This window comes from Sus scrofa, chromosome 6 (assembly GCF_000003025.6).
Source record: "Sus scrofa isolate TJ Tabasco breed Duroc chromosome 6, Sscrofa11.1, whole genome shotgun sequence".
NCBI lineage: Eukaryota > Metazoa > Chordata > Mammalia > Artiodactyla > Suidae > Sus > Sus scrofa.
Window position 1 is genome coordinate 53,423,380 of NC_010448.4, and position 20,052 is coordinate 53,443,431.

General features: G+C 56.2%; 1 protein-coding gene across 2 annotated transcripts; it reads left to right on the forward strand.

The window, feature by feature from the left end:
- EHD2 (EH domain containing 2) lies at nucleotides 110-18,628 on the forward strand. 2 transcript variants are annotated; one of them, XM_003355959.4, is made up of 6 exons: nucleotides 110-306; nucleotides 2,222-2,692; nucleotides 3,478-3,575; nucleotides 7,807-8,219; nucleotides 13,556-13,720; nucleotides 16,879-18,628. In XM_003355959.4, the coding sequence occupies exons 2-6, from the start codon at nucleotides 2,289-2,291 to the stop codon at nucleotides 17,428-17,430; spliced, it is 1,632 nt and encodes a 543-aa protein (XP_003356007.1). In that variant the 5' UTR covers nucleotides 110-306; nucleotides 2,222-2,288; the 3' UTR covers nucleotides 17,431-18,628. The 2 variants fall into 2 exon arrangements, with proteins under 2 accessions (XP_003356007.1, XP_013854004.1); XM_013998550.2 differs by lacking the exon at nucleotides 110-306 and having other exon boundaries at nucleotides 2,189-2,692.

Sequence of the window (20,052 nt, forward strand, 5' to 3'; positions counted from 1 at the left end):
AGATGGAATTTGAACCCGGGACGGGAAGCCCGCGCGCTCACCCATCTCGCCAAGGCGCCCTGCCACTCCCCACCAGGGGGCGCCAGAGGCCGAGCGCCGGGTTTGGGGAGGGGGGGGCGCCTCGTCCCGCCCGCACCCCGGCCCCTCCCGTCCCTCCTCCCGGTTCTGGGCCCCACCCGGCTCAGACGGCTCCGGACGGGACTTCGAGCACAGGCCGCTCCGCGGGCGCCTCGGATCCCCGCGGGACCCCCCCCCACCTTCCCGCCCAGCTCGGTCGCCGGGTGCAGCCGCCTGCGCTCCCCACCGGTGAGTAGCCCCGGATCGCAGCTGTCCCCTCCCAGCCTGCGTCGCGGAGTCCCCGAGCCTGCCCTACTCGCCAGGGACCCTCAGTCCCCACCCCAGTGCGTGTGTAACGGTCTCCTGGGTTCCTGGGTTCCTCCCGACCCCTATCGGGCCCGCTCCTCCCAGCCCCTTCCAGACCATAACAACGTCCCCTCACTCGCCTCCTTCCTTCCAATGTTTCCCACTGCCCCGTCCTCTGGCCGGAGGAGAGCCCCTCCTTGGGGATCCTCCTCATCCATCGGTGTCCTGTTTGGTCCCTCTCCTGCCCTCGCCCATCCCGGTCCAGCCACCCCAAGGCGCCTTCCCAAGATGTCCCCTAGATCCCTCCGCAGGACACCCCCCCCAACATCCCAGATCCTGACTCCAGCCTCTCCTTTACCTCCCTGCCTCACCTTCCCAAATTCTTTTCCTTTTTTTTTTTTTTAGGAGCATTATGATTTTATAGATTTTAACATATTTGGGTTGCAGTTATTTTTAACATTCAAATTGTCCCAACTTTGGCCAGTGGCAGTCCTGCCAACCCAGGTCTGTGTCCCTGTAACATGCCCCGTCCATGTTTGAGCACCTCCCCACTCTCTGATGCAGGCTCGTCCTATCCCCGCCTCAGCCCAGGAATCAGCCATTTCTCCAAGAATCCTCAGTTTCTTTTTGTGGAAAATGGCATTTAGAGACACCAATCTGATGGAAAGTTGGTTCTGTGAAAAGATCAGTAAAATTGTAAGCATCTACTTTGACTGATCGAGAGGGAAAAAAAGAAAGGGAGCAAAGACCCAAATGAGTGATACCTGGAATGAAAGAGGGGACATCACTACAGATCCTACAGAGGATGAAAGGCCAGTGAGGGAATGCTGAGAACACGGTCTGGGTGCTGGTGGTGCTCGTTGCTGCCGGGTTGATACTTCTCCCTCCCTCACCCCTTAGACTGCAGTCTCTGTGGTCAGGTTGCCTGGAGTCCTGGCTTGAGCACTTTCTAGCACAATGATCTTGGCAAGTTATTGCTGTCTTCCTGAACCTCTGTCTCCTTGTCCGAAAAGTGGGGAGAATAATAGCCCTACCTTACAAAGTTGGTGTGGAGATTACATGAGTTAGAGCTGGGTCTGGCATGCAGTGGTCATAAATGTTATTCTTCTTGTGAATGCCTATGCCCCCCTGGGACAGGGGCAATCGTTCAGTCTCGTTTCTCACCCCTGATCCTTGAGCCCCTGTGTCCAGCGACCCTGTCCAGGCATGTCACAGCTCCAGGCCATGACACACACCATCTTCTCTCCCTAAATGCTCTTGTCATGCCCACTCTCTAGGAAGCAGCTCAAAAGCCAGCCCAGCCAGAGCCTTCCCGATCCGGCTGTTCGGTCCTCACGTCCTGCTCTGGTGCCTACACGTCCACTGCTCAGCAGTGCCCAGGCATCACTGACCGCTCGGCCCGACCGCTCGGTGCCCAGGGTCTTTCCTCACTGGAGGCTCTGGGTGTGCGGGAGCTGCTCTCTGGTCTCTTTTTGGATCCATAGCTCCTGACATGTGGAGAAAGTTCAGTCAAAGCGTGTGAAATCATGGGAAGTACGGAGGCGGAGGAAGGGAAAGAGGAAGGAATACCTTCCTCCCGGTTAGCCTCTGCATCCTTCCCTGCGTTCATCTCTCGGTCTCCCACCACCAGTCCTGCCTCAGCCATTCCCCTGCTGCTCTCGCTCTCTTCCTCCAGCTGGAATAATCACCTCCCTCCTTCAGCCACCAGCTCCTCTGTCCTGTCCTCTGCGGATGCTCTCAGAAGCCCCTCCCCCTCCCCCTTCGCCGTCCTTCGCCGTCCATTCTGCCTCCCGGCTCCATGTTCCTTCTTCACCTCCTCCTCCAGGCCGCCCACCATCGACACCCTCTCCTCCCGCAGGTAGCTCTCCTCCCCCTGCTCGGGTGCATCTTCTTCAGGGAGCCGAGTGGGCCGGTGCACAGCCACCATGTTCAGCTGGCTGAAGCGGGGTGGGGCGCGGGGCCAGCAGCCCGAGGCCATCCGCACGGTGACCTCGGCCCTCAAGGAGCTGTACCGCGAGAAGCTGCTGCCCCTCGAGGAGCACTACCGCTTCGGGGCCTTCCATTCGCCCGCCCTGGAGGATGCTGACTTCGACGGCAAACCCATGGTGCTGGTGGCCGGACAGTACAGCACAGGCAAGACCAGTTTCATCCAGTACCTGCTGGAGCAGGAGGTGCCCGGCTCCCGCGTGGGGCCCGAGCCCACTACCGACTGCTTCGTGGCCGTCATGCATGGTGAGACCGAGGGCACGGTGCCTGGCAACGCCCTCGTCGTGGACCCGGACAAGCCCTTCCGAAAACTCAACCCCTTTGGGAACACCTTCCTCAACAGGTGTGCAGCCTGGAGCCAAAAATGCGCCGTCTCGTCCCATCTCTGCCTGTATTTCTCTCCTTTTCAGCCTCCATTCCCTTCTCTCCACTGGGTCCTCCCTCTTCCTGCCTTCTCCAGGGGAGCAGTTAAGCCAGGGGAGCCTGGGCTCACCTCCAGTCTGGCTGGGCGGCCTTGGGCAAATGACTTAACCTCTCTGTTCCTCTCTTATCCTCATTCAGAAAATGGGGACAGCCATAGCCGTTATTCTGTAGTGTTGGTGTGAGGACTAAATGAATTAATACTCACAAAGTCAGTGCGCAATAAACATCAGCTCTGGGCTTTTTTTTTTTTTTTTTTTTTTTTTTTTTTGTCCTTTTAGGGTCGCAGGTGCAGCTTATGGAAGTTCCCAGGCTAGGAGTCTAATTGGAGCTGCCGCTGCCAGCCACAGCCACTTGGGATCTGAGCTGCGTCTGCAACCTACACGACAGCTCACAGCAACACCAGGTCCTTAACCCACTGAGAAAGGCCAGGGATCGAACCCATGACCTCATGGATACTAGTCGGGGGGTTCATTACCGCTGAGCCACAACGGGACTCCTGGGCTTTCTTACAGCTGTTTTGCTCTGTCCTGATTTTACTTTTCTCTGTCAAGACTCTGCCCTTCACCGCCTGGTTTTTCTCTGTAGTCTTGGTTTTTGGGTTTTTTTTGCCCAACCCGAGTGGCGGTAGTAACTTAGTTTCTCTTTTTATGTGTCCCCTCCTCCTGCCCTTCCCTACATTGACCTCTGACCTTCCCTCCCGCCCAGGTTCATGTGCGCCCAGCTCCCCAACCAGGTCCTGGAGAGCATCAGTATCATCGATACTCCAGGCATCCTGTCGGGGGCCAAACAGCGAGTGAGCCGAGGTGAGGGGCGGGGTCCCTGGCTGCGAGAGAGGAGGGGGCTGAGTGGGGGGACTGCTGGGTCCGAGGGAGGAGGGGCCCAGGGTCTCTGCTAGGCCTTGGGCCTGGCTCAACCGGCCAGGCCGAGCGAGCCGCCCGGGTGGCCAAAGGCAGCTGGTGCAGGGCCCACGTCGAGGGCGGGGGAGGCGTGCGGGTGAGCGCGAGTGTACGGGCTGCAGCTGCAGGTCTGGGCGGGTCTGGAGGCTGGAGAGGGGGAGAGCCCCAGGGCGAGTGGCAGGGCCAGGCAGCTGTGAGGAGACCCGGGAGACCGGCCAGGAGGCAGAGCCAGGGTGCTGGGCCCGCGTGAGCGCCTGGCTCCGCGTCTGGGCCACAGATGGGGCTGAGCAGGGCCTGGGAGGGAGGTCTGGGCGGGGGCCAAGGCCGGGCCTGGAATTTATAAACAGCCGAGCAGGGGGAGCGGCGAGGGGGGGTGGATGCCAGGGGGCCTCTGAGAGCCCGGCCCGCTCCGCATCGGGGCGCCCCCTCCCCAGCATTTCTGTGCCGCTCCCCGCCCGGTCCCAGTGGCCAGCAACTGGGGCAGAGGAGGCGGCCGTGTGGGGCAGAGGGGACTGGGCAGCGAGGCAAGGAGGCCTGGAGGCTGGCCTCGGGGCGGGGCGCGGAGGGTTCCAGCGTCCCCGGCTGGGTCCCTGGCGGCGGCCCAGGAGGAGGATGGCCGCCGAGCTGCCGGAGCCCAGGAGGGGGCGGCCGCCCGCGCGCTGCAGGGGGCAGTGGGCGGGGAGTTCCCGGGTACCCGCCTGGGGGGCCTCCAAGCCCGGGCGGGGGTGCCGGGTGGGGACCCAAGGAAGGGGAGAGTAGAGGCGGGAGTATCCTTCCCTGGCAGCGAGGGGGGAGGAAGAGAGTCTGTCCGCCTGTCTGTCTATGAGGATTCGTGTGTGTGTGTGTGTGTGGTGTGTGTGTGTGTGTCTGGGAGCCTGTGCCTGTGTTTGTGGCTGCATCTCCGGGGGCTTTGTGGGATTGTGTGTGACTGTGACACTGTGTCTTCGTAGGCAGTTGTGAAACACGTGTGAGTGTACCGTGCAAGGGGATTTTTGTGTAACTGTGTGGATCATTTAGTGTGTTTGGCAAAGTGTGTCACTGCAGGTGTGATCTGAGGTGGTGTGTTTGTGTGTGTGTCAGGGCTGTGCCTGTGTGACTGTGTGGCCCCGTGGTTCTGTATAGGACTGGGAGATTTCGTTGGATTGTGTGTGACTGTAACTCTATATAGTTGTGCCCTTGTGTGTACAAGTGTGTGTGGGTACAGAAGCGTAACTTTAGTGTAACTGTGCATGTGAGCGGTCTCTGCAGGGTGGTGTGTGTGCCTGCTGCTGTCTGTTACTTTGTGTGGGTCTCACATCTTTGCGGATATCAGTTGTAGGTCCCAGGCTACCACAGATGAGTGAGAGTGTGTTTAGGAGGCTGCATCTTATAGTGTGTGGCTCTGCTTGTGCCCCGATGGTGTGCCGAGTGTGTAAGTGGTGTCTGTGGTGGGAGCGCTGGGGGAGTGTGTGGCCTCTGTGTGGAACAGCCATGAAGCACCTGTGTGTGACTGTAGCAGACTGGGCCCCTCTGGCGGGGTTCAGATCTGGGCTCTGCTACTTCTAAACTGTGGGGCCGCAGCCAAGCCACCTAGCCTCTCCGTGCCTCCATTTTCTCATCTGTAAAATGGGCAACGTGGTAGCTATCCGCCTCCTAGGTTGCCCTGAGGGTTACATTTAAATGTCAAAATGGGAGTTCCCATTGTGGCTCAGCGGGTTAAGAACCTGACTAGAATCTGTGAAGACAACGGTTTGATCCCTGGCCTCGCTCCATGGGTTGAGGATCCGGCATTGCCATGAGCTGTGGTGTAGGCCACAGATTCAGCTCGGCTCTGGCATTGCTGTGGCTGTGGTGTAGACTGGCAGCTGCAGCTCCTCTTCGACCCCTAGCCTGGGAACCTCTATATGCTGCTGCTGGTGTGGCTGTACAAGGAAAAAAAAAAAAAAAAGAAACTATCAAAATGCATGAAGCACTTAGAGCCATGTGTGTACACAGTGGGTGCTTCTGCGGGGCTGTCATGGGGTGTGTCCGCCCTCCTCGGGGGCGAATCAACCTCCCTCTCCCCTTCCCTCCCAGTGAGACACACTTTCCGAATCCAGGCTGGTGTGTGTGTGTGTGTGTGTCTGCATAGATCTTGGGGAGGGAGGAGGGGCCCCAGCTGCCATCCCTCTGGTGATCCACCCTTTCCTCCCCCCAAAACAGTGTCACCCACCCCAACCTGTCCCACCCAGTCCCCAGTGGCTGCAGGAGCCTGCTTGCTCCTTGGCAGGACGGGCCACGTGGAAGCCCAGGCGGCAGCTGCTCTGCTGCCTCCTACCTTGTGTGTCAGGAGTAAATCCCTTAACTGCTCTGTTCCTCAGTTTCCCCTTTGGAAAATGGGGGTCGTAAGAGGGCCCTTCTCCTGGGGTCATTTTGAAGATTCCATGAGTTGAATTGGGGGGGTCATGGGGTGACTTAGAGTGGATCAGCTGTTTCTGCCTGTTCTGCCAGTTAACTCCTCATCCACCAGGTCGCCACTCTGTGCTGCCTCCTCCTAGAAGCCCTCCCTGACCCCCCAGGCTTGGTCAGGTGCCCCCACCACCACCTCCCTGCCGGGTTCCTGCAGCTCCCTGGGTTTTCGCATCCCAACCTGCCCACTCTGGACTGTGAACCCAGTAAGGACAGAACAGTGCTGCCTAAGCCACACTGTGTCCCCAGCACAGAGCAGGTGGCTCTGAGGATGACTTCCAGATGACTCTCCCACGGTGTCTTGCAGGCATCGTGGGTGATATTTGTTGAGTGTTTACCATGAACCTAGCACTATTTATTTTATTTTATTTTTATTTTATTTTACTGCTCTTTAGGGCCACACCTGTGGCATATGGAAGCCACAGCAACGCAGGATCCAAGCTGCATCTGCGACCTACCCCACAGCTCACAGCAATTCCAGATCCCCGACCCACTGAGTGAGGCCAGGGATCGAACCTGCACCTTCATGAATACTAGTCAGATTCATTTCTGCTGCTCCATAAAGGTTTTTTTTTTTTTTTTCCAAAAAACAATTTATTGTGGCATAATTTACATGCCCAAAGCTCACTTGTTTTAAGAGTATAGTTCAGTGCCAGGCACTGTTTAAGCTCCTTTTTTTTGGCTGGGCTGGTGGCATGCGAAAGTGCCTGGAACAGAGATCAAACCCGTGCCACAGCAGCGACTGGAGCCACAGCAGGCCCAGCCCCCCAAAAGGAGTTAGGATAGCGCTCCACGAGGTCAACTCTGTTCTCTTTGGGATCCCCAGTGCCCACGACAGGGCCTGGCACACTGAAGACTCGCAGTAAATACTATAAATGCAGTAAATATTGTTCCCTTTTGGCTCAGCAGGTTAAGGATCTGTTGCAGCTGTGGCTCAGGTCACTGCTGTAGCATCAGTTCGATCCCAGGCCCAGGAACTTCCTCATGCTGTGGGCGTGGCCAAAAAATATTTAGCCTCTGCAATGGCCAGAGCATAACCAGGGCCCACGTGAAATCTTTAGCTGAAAAAAAAAGAAAAAAGAAAAAAAAAAACTTCAGCTGAAAAAAAAAAAAAAATTAAAGGAGTTCCCATCGTGGCTTGGCAGAAATGAATCTGATTAGCATCCATGAGGACACAGGTTTAATCCCTGGCTTCGCTCAGTGGGTTAAAGATCCCACGTTGCTGTAGCTGTGGTGTAGGCCATTGGCTACAGCTCCAATTTGACCCCTGGCCTGGGAACCTCCATATGCTGCAGGTGCTGCCGTAAAAAAAAAAAAAATCTTCAGCTGCTGCATGATGGGGCCATCTGACAGGTCCTGGGGTGATGGAGGCATGGTGGGGAGGTGTCCACAGAAACCCAAGAAATCTATTAGGAAGCACTTTAGTGTTTTAATAACCAAACCAGTGCACACGGCTAATATCTGCCTAATGAATGCATGGAAAGATGGGGGGGGTGATTGTCCCCAGCAACGGATGCCAGAGTGATGGGGGAAATTTGGGGGGCCTAGGGACCAGAACTGTGGGGTTCTCTTGGGGCCTCGGCTGTTTCCCATAGACCGAAATTGCGATGGTTAACAACCTGCACATCCCTGCGGTCCAACATGAATCCAAAGGACTCCGGGGCTGACCTGTGCTCCTGACGCCCCTGTGCCCCCCGCCCCCCGCCCCCAGGCTACGACTTCCCGGCCGTGCTGCGCTGGTTCGCCGAGCGCGTGGACCTCATCATCCTGCTCTTCGATGCCCACAAGCTGGAGATCTCGGACGAGTTCTCCGAGGCCATCGGCGCCCTGCGTGGCCACGAGGACAAGATCCGCGTGGTGCTCAACAAGGCTGACATGGTGGAGACGCAGCAGCTGATGCGCGTCTACGGGGCGCTCATGTGGGCGCTGGGCAAGGTGGTGGGCACGCCTGAGGTGCTGCGCGTCTACATCGGTTCCTTCTGGTCCCAACCACTCCTGGTGCCCGACAACCGGCGCCTCTTCGAGCTGGAGGAGCAAGACCTCTTCCGAGACATCCAGGGCCTGCCGCGCCACGCCGCGCTGCGCAAGCTCAATGATCTGGTGAAGAGAGCCCGGCTGGTGCGGGTGAGCCGAGATGCGGGGCGGGCTGAGCGGGGATGGGGACGGGGAGGCAGAGGTGGTTCTTGCCCTTCCTCTGAACCGTGGCTGCTGGTCCTTGACCTCAGCTCTGAGAAGTTAGTTCTCTAATCCAGGAAAGTTCTCCTGGGAGTTCCCACTGTGGCTCAGCAGATCCTGACATGGGTTCCATCCCTGGTCTCGCTCAGTGGGTTAAGGTCCCGGCACTGCCTGCAAGCTGGGGCGTAGGTTGCAGATTGGGCTCGGATCTTGCCTTGCTGTGGCTGTGGTGTAGGCTGGCCGTTGCAGCTCCCATTTGACCCCTAGCCACTTCCATATGCCACAGGTGTGGCCGTAAAAAGGAAACAAAGACAGTTCTGCTGTGCTTGACCCTGTTGTGCTGGGTGGTGCTGAGGACATGGCAGTGATGAAGGCAATCCAGAGGAGAAGCCGGCTCCATCCCCAGACACTGGCCCTCCAGCATGGTCAGGGCTGAGCCTGTGGAGCCCAGGGGAAATCCGAAAGGGCTTCCTGGAGGAGAGGGCATCTGAGCTGCAAACTGGAGGATAAGGAGGATGAGGAGGGGAAGGGATTCTAAAAAGAGGGTCCAGCATGTGCAGGGACTGGAGATGAGAAACCTGGCCAGTTCGAGGAAGAGGAAAAATGTGCGTGTTGAAGCCAGTGTAGACTGTGGGAGGAACTGAATCTGAACCTGGGGAGGAGGTAGAGAGTCAGATCACCCAGGGCTGTGGCCTGGAACTTGTGCTTTGTCCTGAGGGCACTGGGGAGCCATGAAGGATTCAGAGCAGGAGAGGGGTGGGATCAAGGGCACAGGGAACAGGAGGAGCCTGGATCAGGACCCGGCCTCGGGGAAGGGGAGGAGAGCACTGGTTTAAGAGGCATTTGGGAGGCCCAGAGGAACATTCGCAGGGGCGGCTGCCCGCCAGGGTGGAGGTGGGGCAGGAAGCTGGGCAGGCGGGACGCTGGGAAGGTCGTGGGGGGTGGAGGAGCTTGAGGTGTTGGTTTAAGGAGCAGCAGAGAGGGGGTGAGTCAGAGCCCCCACCCCCACCCCAGGAATCCTCCGTGGGAGGGAGGGGTGGGAGGGAGGGGCCCAGCGTGGTCTGTTCCTGAAGCCTCCAGAATCCACCTTTCTCTCCTCCTCTGCCCAGGATTGTCTGAGACTCTCTCTCTCTATGTATATCTCCTCATTTCTACCTCTTTCTCAGTTTCCCTCTCTCTCTTTCCCTTTTTTCTTTTTCTTTTTTTGTCTTTTTAGGGCCGCACCCATGGCATATGGAGGTTCCCAGGCTAGGGGCCCAATGGGAGCTGTAGCCTTTGGCCTACACCACAGTCACAGCAACGTGGGATCAGAGCCGTGTCTGCGACCCACACCACAGCTCATGGCAACGCTGGATCCTTAACCCATTGAGCCAGGCCAGGGATCGAACCTGTGTCCTCATGGATGCTAGTCATCTTCGTTTCCCGCTGCGCCACGACGGAACTCCTGTTTTTCTGTTATTTCGTTTTGCCGTCTCCCTTCCCTCATTCATTCTCTTTTCCCTCTCCTGTCTCTCTCCATCCCTCCCTCTCAGCCCTCCTTCCCCTCTCCCCTCCCGCCCCGCAGTCTCCCCCTGGTTCACCCTTTTCCCCCGTGGACTCCAGCCCCCCAGCCCCCTCTAGGAAGCAGACAGCAGCGGGAACTCTCCAGCTCAGGGTCCGTGGGACCGAGGGGTGGGGTGGGGCCGGACACCTGGTGCCCCCACCAAGCAGGAGGCGGCTCCGGAAACCCAGACAAACCCCGGAGTCCGGGACCCGAGCCCCGGCCCAGCCCGCCCACCCACCTTATCTCTTCCTGGCACCTTCCCCTGCTTCCTCTCTGGAAAAGCCATTAGCGCCCTCCGCCTCCCTTCTTCTGGGTCCCCGAGGAGCCACCCTTCGGCCCCGCTCCCTGCCCCCATTGGCCCGCTCTCGCAGGCCCCACCCACCGGCCTGGCCACACCCCTGCTCTGATTGGCCCCTCAGATCTGCAGACGGCTCCTTTCCCTTCGGCCTGCTGATCCGTCTCTGGCTCCCCAGGGCCGCTCAGGACGCAGGGTCCACTGTGAGCAAGGCTCGCTGCCTTTTCCCTGCCCCGTGTCACCCGCACATATCCCCTTCTGACACGCTTGATGCAGCCACCAACCGACTGCCTACACCGTTTCCCTCCCCAGCCGCGCAAAGCCTGGGTTACCCCTGGTAACTACCCTGCGTCTCCCCCACCACACCGCCCCCGTGCCTCAGTTTCCCCGTATGTAACCACATAGGGTGTGGATGGGTCCTCGGGCTCTGCTCTTTGAAGTGACAGCTGCTGCTAGAAGGGGAGATTTCACTGAGCTGTGATGCCTGAGGCCAAGCTCCTGGGAGGTTCTGCTTCTAAAGAGGCCTGAACCTTCATACCGCGCTCTCTGAAGCGGCTCCATACCATTCATTCAACAGTTATTGAGTGCCTCCAGTGTGCTCCTGCACTGTTCTAGGCCACGGTATACAGTAGGGAACAAGCCAGATGAAGTTTCTTGTAGAAGTGTTTTTTAATGGGGAAGAGAAATATTAAACAAATTAACCTCTAACATTTTATTGCGTGTGATAAGGATTATGAAGAAAAATGAAGCAGAGGAGACACTGGCGAGGGACTATTTTAGAGATTAGGGACATCAGGGAGGGTGTCTTGGAGGAGGTGATGTTTGAGCAGAGACCTGAAGGAGGGGAAGGAGCAGAGCCGAGTGGAGATCTGGAGGAGACCAGACCAGGCAGAGAGAACAGCAAGTGCCAAGGTCCTGAGGCCAGGACATGCTTGGACAAGGAGCCCAGGGATGCTGGAGGAGGCAGGGTGGTGGAGATAGGAGGAGATGAGGATTCAGAGCCTGCCAGGTGCCACCAAACACTTAGCATTCTAAACCTATGACTCATTAAAAGCACTTTTTAAGAAGTGTTTTTAATCGAACATTTAAGACCATCTCAAGGGGAAGCATTCATGCTGTCAGCTGTGCTCTCTCCTTCCCGTGTCAGGTCCTCTTCCCTACAGGGAACCCTCATGAATAGTTTCTTGTGTCCTTTTCCAGATACATTCAATTTTTATTTAAGCATATCCATTAATTACTGAGCTTTCCATGGAAAAAAAAATAGGACGTGCTCATTTTTCTTCTCTCCTTGTTTGCTTTTTGATAACTTTGGAGATTGTGGCTCAAAGCTTCTCAGGTTCATCGGCTTATTCCACAAATATTTCTTGAGTATTTTCTCTGCACACTGTGAACAGAGGGAACAGACAAGGTTCCAGCCCTCCTGGAGCTCACACTCTGAGGGAAGGAAACGGAAGAGTAAAGTAACAGATAAATAAAATAATGATGAGCCGTGATAAGTGCTGCGAATGGAACAACAAAGATAGAAAGGAATTGGATGGCAGTGCTTGGGGCAATTGCTGCCCCTGGCATGGCCTCTGTGAGGAAGTGCCATCAAAAGTAAGTGAGGGAGCCAGTATTTGGGAGACCGGGCAGAGTTCCAGGCAGAGAGTAGCATATGCAAAGGCCCTGAGGTTGAAAGAGATTGGCATGAGGATTAAAAAAAAGGAAGGCAGGTGATGAAGTTGGAACAGATGGGGGAGATAATGTTGGATGAAGCGGCAGAAGCTTCATGTAGACAAGTGCTTCTCAAACTGGTCTCAGGACCTCCTTACGCTCTTAAAAATTCTGAAGATCTCAGATAATTTGTGTGCACCTGGATTAAATCTTTTTATGTTAACCATATGAGAAGTTAGAACTGGGAATATATTGAATATTTATTTACCACAGTAGTAATTAACCAACAGTCATTATATAATTAACAATTTACTATAAATGTTATCAATTAGATATTGATGTCAACATATACTCATTAACAGATATTGATAATAATTAATATACAATCACTTAAAACAGCAATTTTAAAAACCCTATTACATGTTAACCTAAGGAACAGATGTTTTACGAAAATTTTCCAACCACCCCCCCCAAAAAACCTTAAGGAGGACAGTGCCCTGTTTCACATGTTTGCAAAGCTCTTTAATGTCTGGCTTCAGAGGCAATGTCTGGATTTGCACATCTGTTCTTGCATTCAGTCAGCTGCAATTCCATGTATTAATTTAGCCTTTAAAAACTCCACCATCCACTCGGGAGGGAAGGAGAGTGAAAAAGACACAGGGCACCTTAGTATTCTCAGGAAAACAGTTTTCACTGTGAGGTCCCTGAAAGGGTCACGGGACCTCTGCGGTAGCAACTATCAGCTGCGGTAGGAATTTTGAACTTGGATAAGAAGACTTAAGAGCAGTGTCTCGAGGTCTGGCACTTGCTCCTTAAAAATACAAAACAAACAAAACCTACCCCAAAACAAACAAAAAACCCTCCAGAAGTTCCCTTGTGGCACAACAGGTTAAGGATCTGGCAGTTCTCACTTCAGCAGCTTGGGTCTCTGCTGTGGCCTGGGTTCGATCCTTGGCCCAGGAACTTATGTATGTTGTGGGCACAGCCAAAAAAATAAGAAAGAAAGAAAGAAAGAAAGAAAGAAAGAAAGAAAGAAAGAAAGAAAGAAAGAAAGAAAGAAAGAAAGAAAGAAAGAGAGAAAGAAAGAGAGAAAGAAAGAGAGAAAGAAAGAGAGAAAGGAAGGAAGGAAGGAAGAAAGAAAAAAAAAAAAAACACCCCAGCGGCTGTTGCACAGCCAGGGACTGGAGGGGCAAGAGGGGAAGCCAGGAGTCTAGTGAGGTGACTGGTGTGTCGTCCTCGCCCCCCAGGCAGGAGATGGTGACCGCTGGCATGGGCGGTGGTGGAACGTAAGGTGGTGAGAAATGGAAGCAGAGGAGAGTCGGAGGAGTTAGAAGGGGCTGATGAGTTGGATGTGGCTGGGGGGGGAGTGAGAACCAGATCAGGAAGGGTTTCCACATTTCTGGGCTCCACGGGATAGGGAGAGGGACGGTTTGAGAGTGACACATGCTCTGAGGGCTGAGCCCACATTCCAAGGGCTATCCAGGAATGTAGACGAAGCTTGAGTCGGCTGAGTCTTGAGCTTCAGGGAGAGGCCAGGGCTGGTATGTACACTTGGCAGTGGACGGAGGTGTGGAGGGGGGTTAAAGCCCCGGGAGGGGCTGAGATTACCTAGAAAATGGGAGGAGCCCTCTACCCTTGGCTGCAGCAGCTCCCCTGGCTTTGTCAGAGATGCGCGTGCTCAGGCCCCTGGACCAAGTGAATCAGAAACTCTGGGCAACCGGTATTTGGAGGAGCCCCACCCCAACCCCAGGTGACCGTGAGGCAAGCTCAGAACTCTCCCCCCCTCCCCCGCAGGTTCACGCGTATATCATCAGCTACCTGAAGAAGGAGATGCCCTCCGTGTTTGGGAAGGAGAACAAGAAGAAGCAGCTGATCCTCAAGCTGCCTGTTATCTTTGCCAAGATTCAGCTGGAGCATCACATCTCTCCCGGTGACTTCCCGGACTGCCAGAAGATGCAGGTGGGAGGCTGCCCCAGAGGGAGGCAGAAGGGGTTGGCTTCTCTAGGCTCCAGGCTCTGGGATGTGGCCTCGAAAACCAGGTGGTAGGTCCCAAAAAGCACTTCCTGCAAATGGTTCCGCAGGAGTGTAGCTTTGTGAGTCAGGATGAGGGAGTGAAGAGCAAACCCAAAGTAACTGTGGCTTAATTAGAAGTTTGTCTCCTTCATAAAAGTCTTGAAGGATGAGCAGGTTTGCTGCTCTACAGAGCCAGGGACCCAGTACCCTTCTGTCTTAATTCTCCTACATGCCCGGCCTCAAGTCTCCAGAACCCCTCATGGAACTAGATGGCTGTGGAAACTCCAGCCATTGTGTCTGCATTCCAGTCAGCAAGAACCAGGGAAGGAGGGAGGAAGCTAATGGTAGTCTCCCTAAGAAGACTTTCTAGAGTAGTGCTGTTCAGTAGTCTTTGTTTTTTTGTTTTTGCTTTTTAGGGTCACATCCAAGGCATATGGAGGTTCCCAGGCCACAGCAACACCAGATCTGAGCCTGAGACCTACACCACAGCTCATGGCAATGCCAGATCCTGAACCCACTGAGCAAGGCCAGGGATCGAACCCAAGTCCTCATGGATCCTAGTTGGATTCATTGCCACTGCCCCACAGCAGGAACTCCCAGGAGTTCTTTCTGTGATGGTGGAAATGTTCTCTGCTGAGCTGTCCAATGTGATAGCCACCAACCACACTAAAATTGAAATTTTAGGCATTCCCACTGTGGTGCAATGGGATTGGTAGTATCTCTGCAGCACCAGGACACAGGTTCAATCCCCAACACAGATGCCGCAGCTTCAGCACAGGCCCCAACTGGGGCTGCCCCGGGGATTGCCCCCCTCCTAAAAAACCCGAAATTTTATTTTTATTTATTTGTTTATTTTTTTAATTTGGCAGCTCCTGCATCATACAGAAGTTCCTGGGCCAGGGATTGAAATCATGATAGAGCAGTGACCTGAGCCACAGCGGTGACAACACCGTATCCTTAACCTGCCAGGCCACCGGGAACTCCTGAAATTTTGTTTTAATCTTTAAGTGCATGTCCACATGTGGCTCCTGTATTGAACTGGGCAATTCTAGAGTTGCCTGTGCAACTTGTGCTGACAGCCAATTGGCTGTAACTTAGTCATGTGACCAAAGCTGCCGCAAGGGAAGCTGGGAGTTGTAGTCTCTAGGCAGCCAGGTGCCCAGGTAACATTCAGGGACTCTAGTACTGTGGAGCAAGGGAAGATGAATTCGGGGGGTTGGGGGGCACTGGAAGCTCCTCTCATGTACAGGCTTAGGACTAAATAGTGTTCAGGAAAGCACTGGGTCTGTGGGTGACAGCCTGGGGTAAACGAAGAGCTGCTGGAGGTGGGCAGGGCAGCAGTGACCAAATGGACGTGGGGACAGAGGTCCAGGCTCAGGCATGGAGGTGAGGACTAGCCCCCTGGCCCAGGCTGAGTCTGTTTGGAGGCTATTAGGCTGACACCCAAAGCCTGTGACCTCTGCACCCACGATGTTTCTAGTCCAAGACAGAGGAATTACAGTGAATTTCCCCTTGGCCACTGACTAGCTCCGTGGACCTAGGCAAGTCAACCTTTTCCGATCCTCGGTTTCTTCAGCTGGAAAATGGGCATCCTGTGAGAATCTCCCTAGATGCTGGATCAGCGAGTGTTGGCCACTTCCTTAGAACAGTGTCTGGCTCAGAGTTTGATTTCTCAAGCTCAGCACTCCCACCCTTTGGGGCCAGATGATCCTTCACTGTAGGGGGCTGTCCTGTGCACTGGAGGATGTTTCACAGCACCCTTGGCCTCAACGCACTAGATGCCAGTAGCACTGCCAAGTCACGACAATCAAAACGTCTCCAGATATTGCCCACTGTCCCCTGGGGACACCATCACCCCTGGTTGAGAACTGCTGGGCTAGAAAAATAGCAGCTGTGAATATGACTCCGCATTAAGCACTTGATCCAGATGGATTCATTTAGCCCTTCCTGCCTCCCAAGGAGAGAGTGTTAGTTATCAACCTGTTTTACAAATCTGGAAACTGACAGGGAAACCAGAGAGGTGAAGTCACTTGCCTGAGGACACACAGCTCCTGAGTGGCAGAGCTGGAGTGGAAGCTGGGCAGCCTAGCTTTGGAGTCCTCCCCACTCTTGTCTATCACACTCCCGCCTCTTTATGATCATGATTAGGGGGCCTCAGCTCTGGAAATTAAGGCGGTGCTGCCATACAGACCATCTTTGCTGCCACGCTGCCCAGTGCGACTGACTTAACAGCTGCATGTGTGAGAAGCAGCGTGACCACAAACCCAGCCCCGCAGCGACTCTAGCACCAGATGACTTCTTGCGGGGGGGGGGGGTAAGGCGCAGTTCCAGAATCCGCTAATGATCTGTCCATCCCAAAGCTAACCTCCAAATATGGAGCAAGCTGCTTAGCCCTTGCATGCGGCGGGGTACCAGAGCTGGCAGAGCGGCAGGAATTACATTTTCTTAACTTACATAAAGCTGGGGGTGCCGGCTGGGCAGCTGGGGTGCTGAAGAGGGTGGGCAGGGCTGCAGGCCAATGGGTGTGCTCTGGCAAAGTCATGGCTGATGTCAAAATGTTGAAATCCTCTCAAACAGCTGGTGGACGCCTGCTACTCTGAGTCACCGGAGGCCCCTGACCGCCACGCTGTGCAGTGTTCTGGGGGACAGCCCAGGCACCGGCGGGAGGGGGCGCCTGTGGGACCCTTTGCCAAGTCTCTTCTGAGCAGTGGGGACCCAAGCGGACAGGGTGTTCAAATGCCTCTGCACCTCTTTTCTTTCTCTCTTTCTTTTCCCTCCCTCCCTCCCTTCCTTCCTCCCCCCTCTCTCTTTCTCCCTCTTTCGTTGCCTCGTTGCATATGGAATTCCCAGGCCAGGGATGGGATCTGAGCCAAAATTTCAACCTAACCCTCAGATGCAGCAATGCCGGATCCTTAACCCACTGTGCCAGGGCAGGGGATTGAACCTGCTTCCCAGGGGCTCCCAAGATGCCGCCCATCCCACTGCGCCAAGGCAGGAGCACCTGCACCTCTTGATCAAGAGCTGCCCGGGGTCCTGGAGCCAGTGCGGGGCTGGGGGGCCAAGGGACGGTGCCCCCTGACCTCTCCGTGTCTCCCTGCCCCCAGGAGCTGCTGATGGCTCACGACTTCACCAAGTTCCACTCGCTAAAGCCGAAACTGCTGGAGGCGCTGGATGAGATGCTGACACACGACATCGCCAAGCTCATGCCCCTGCTCCGGCAGGAGGAGCTGGAGAGCACGGAGGTGGGCGTGCAGGGGGGTGCCTTCGAGGGCACCCACATGGGCCCCTTCGTGGAGCGGGGGCCCGATGAGGCCCTGGAGGACGGCGAGGAGGGCTCGGATGACGAGGCCGAGTGGGTGGTGACCAAGGACAAGTCCAAATACGACGAGATCTTTTATAACCTGGCGCCGGCTGATGGCAAGCTGAGTGGCACCAAGGCCAAGACCTGGATGGTGGGCACCAAGCTGCCCAACTCTGTGCTGGGCCGCATCTGGAAGCTGAGCGACGTCGACCGAGACGGCATGCTGGACGACGAGGAGTTCGCGCTGGCCAGCCACCTCATCGAGGCCAAGCTCGAGGGCCACGGGCTGCCCACCAACCTGCCCCGCCGCCTGGTGCCGCCCTCCAAGCGGCGCCACAAGGGCTCGGCCGAGTGAGCCGGCCGCCTGCCTGCCAGCCCTCCCTCCCACTCGCCCTGCTGTGGCTCCCCACCCTGGCGCACGCGCACCCCGCCTGCCCACTCCCCCAGCTGTAAGGAGGGGCGTCCCTCTGCCCTCCGCCGCCAGACAGGGGGCACCATGGGAGGGGCTAGGTTTCTCTGCCCACCCTTCACACCTCTGTGCTCACATACACCTGGCACACTCGGACACGAACACACACGCACACACACACGCAGGCATCCGTCCATGCATCATTCATTCAAATATTTATTGAGCATCTACTCTGTTCATATGTTCAGGGCTCCTTCCTACACTGGGGATTACAGCAGAGAGCCCTCGTGGAGCCCGCTTTCTCAGGAGAGAGCGCCTGCAGAGTCACTCAAAGACACACACACACACACCAGCCCTAACCAGTCTGATCCCTGATTCTGATCCCCTCTCCCCACAAGTGAGCGGCCACTTGGTTGAAATGACTAAGAGACAGGCCTCCCCCCACCTCCCACCCCTGGCTCCTTCTTGCCCTGCCAGGCAAGGACCCTCCACTCCATCCTGGCCTCGGGACCACTGGGGGCTCAGAGGGGAGACGCAACCTCCTACTTCCTCAGCTGCACCCCTCTTAGCCCCTTGCCCCAGTTCAGGTCGCACCCCTTTCTTTAATAAGGGGAAAGCCCGGTCCTCCCACCCTTCCTGCTCCTCCCTGCCCCCCCGACTTCTGTCTCTGCTCACCTGCCCTGGATTGAAAGCCCAGCCTGCTCCCCCGACCCCTCAGGCTCCCCACAGCTGGTGGTCCGAATTTTAGACTGCGAATTTTAGACAGCCTCCCGAGCCACCATCAGGCCATATTTAAGTGGAGTCCCTGCCAGAAACTAAGGCCCCAGGACGTTATTTTTAGACTCCTTTTCAGGGACGTCGTGGGGGGAGGGGCTCTTGGTGCTACAGCCCCCCCTCCCCTACAGGGCACCCTCACCCCCCTACACACGCATTTTCCTGCCTTCACCACATATTAGTGCTTGACCTTGGTGGGGGACCCCACGGAAAAGATGGAGAAGAGCAACATAGATGGGGCCCATGCCCCTCCAGGGTGCTGGCTGGGATTCCCGCTCCCATCACCCCTCACCTCATGCCTGGGAAGGGCCTGTGAGCATAATAGGAACGGTTCCCACAGTGCAAATAAAGCCAAGGCTTCTTTCCCTGAGGGAGTCGGGCTGTCTTGGGATGGGCTGGGGGGCGGGATCGCTCTCCCTGCAACCCCCTGGGAAGGAGAGCCCAGGGCAGGACCTCAGGGGGGCTCCCCTCCAGGCTCTCCGGGGTGGAGGCCATGACTCAATGCGGCGGGAGCCTGATGACTCAGGCCCGGGCTGGGGGCCAGACCGACATATTTTCCAAAGAAAAGTTTCTCTGGGGCCCTCCCTCCGGGACATCCCTCCCTTCTACCTCCTGCCGCGGGGGCCTGGGAACCAAGCCCTGGGGCGCCCGCGCGCGCGCGCCCCCGCCCTCGTCCACCCAACCTAGGTACACAGCTCTTGACACGTAACACTGGGGACCAACGGGCACTCGGAGGGGAGGAGGGGACGCTGCCCAACAGGACCGCCAAGTGTGCGCTCGCTCACGCCCGGGGGCTCTGGCCTCCGCTCTGCAGCGGACCCCGCTCGCGGTCCGCCGACTCACACCCAGGGCCACACCCACGGCGCCCCGGGACACGCTGGCCTCGCGCCCTTCCCGCCCACGCTCGCGCGGTGGCGCAGCTCCCGGCGCCCCCTGGCGGACACCCTGCAGCAAGGCTGGCTGGTGGCGACTGCAATCCCGGTCCCAGGTGGTAGGTGATCAGGTCTCCAAGGGCCACAATCCGGGCCTATCACCTTCCCGATGCGGAGTTGCGCTGCGTGGCGCCTTCCCGCTCTGTACCTTTTTCCTTCTCGAGTGGAGAACGGCCTTTAGGAGGCTCTCGATCCCTATGGATGGTTGCCAGGGCCCCTGAGCTTCCTTCCTTATTTGTAAACAGCAAAAATTGATTGTAAGATGAAATCTCAGGGAGTGAGGCAGTAACAATAGCTAACAATGAGATGCCACGCACAACCTTAAGGGCTTTGTATGTATTACCCTGTTTTAGCTCCAGAATAACCTATGAGGCAGATGTACCATTACCGCCCCCATTTCACAGATGAAGCAAATGAAGCACTGCTCCGTAGCTTAGAAAAGACTCATTCGGAGCCTGCGCTTCTAGAGTTTCTAACATTCCTCGCATGTAACCTTCTGTGTTCCCAACCTTGACATTCAAAAAGCTCTCGGATTTCCAAGATTCTTAGGGTTGGAACGTGGAAAGACGCATTTTGAGACTGGAACGTGTCTTGTGCCAAATCTGTCATGGTTCTAACTTTTCTTAAGAAAACTAGATTGTTTTGAAATAAAAAAATTAAAAATAATACTCAGATTTTAAAAGTATCCCTGGGCGGCCGGGAGAGGTGCGTCGCTGAGAGCTAGAGCCCCAAACTTACAACCTGGATCTGACCCGAATAACAGAGGAAGAAGGGCGGCCTCCACGCCCCTCTGCGGCTCCAGCCACCTTACCAAGATGGCGGCCACCGGAAGGAGGTCATGGGAGAGGGCGGGGGGCCGGCG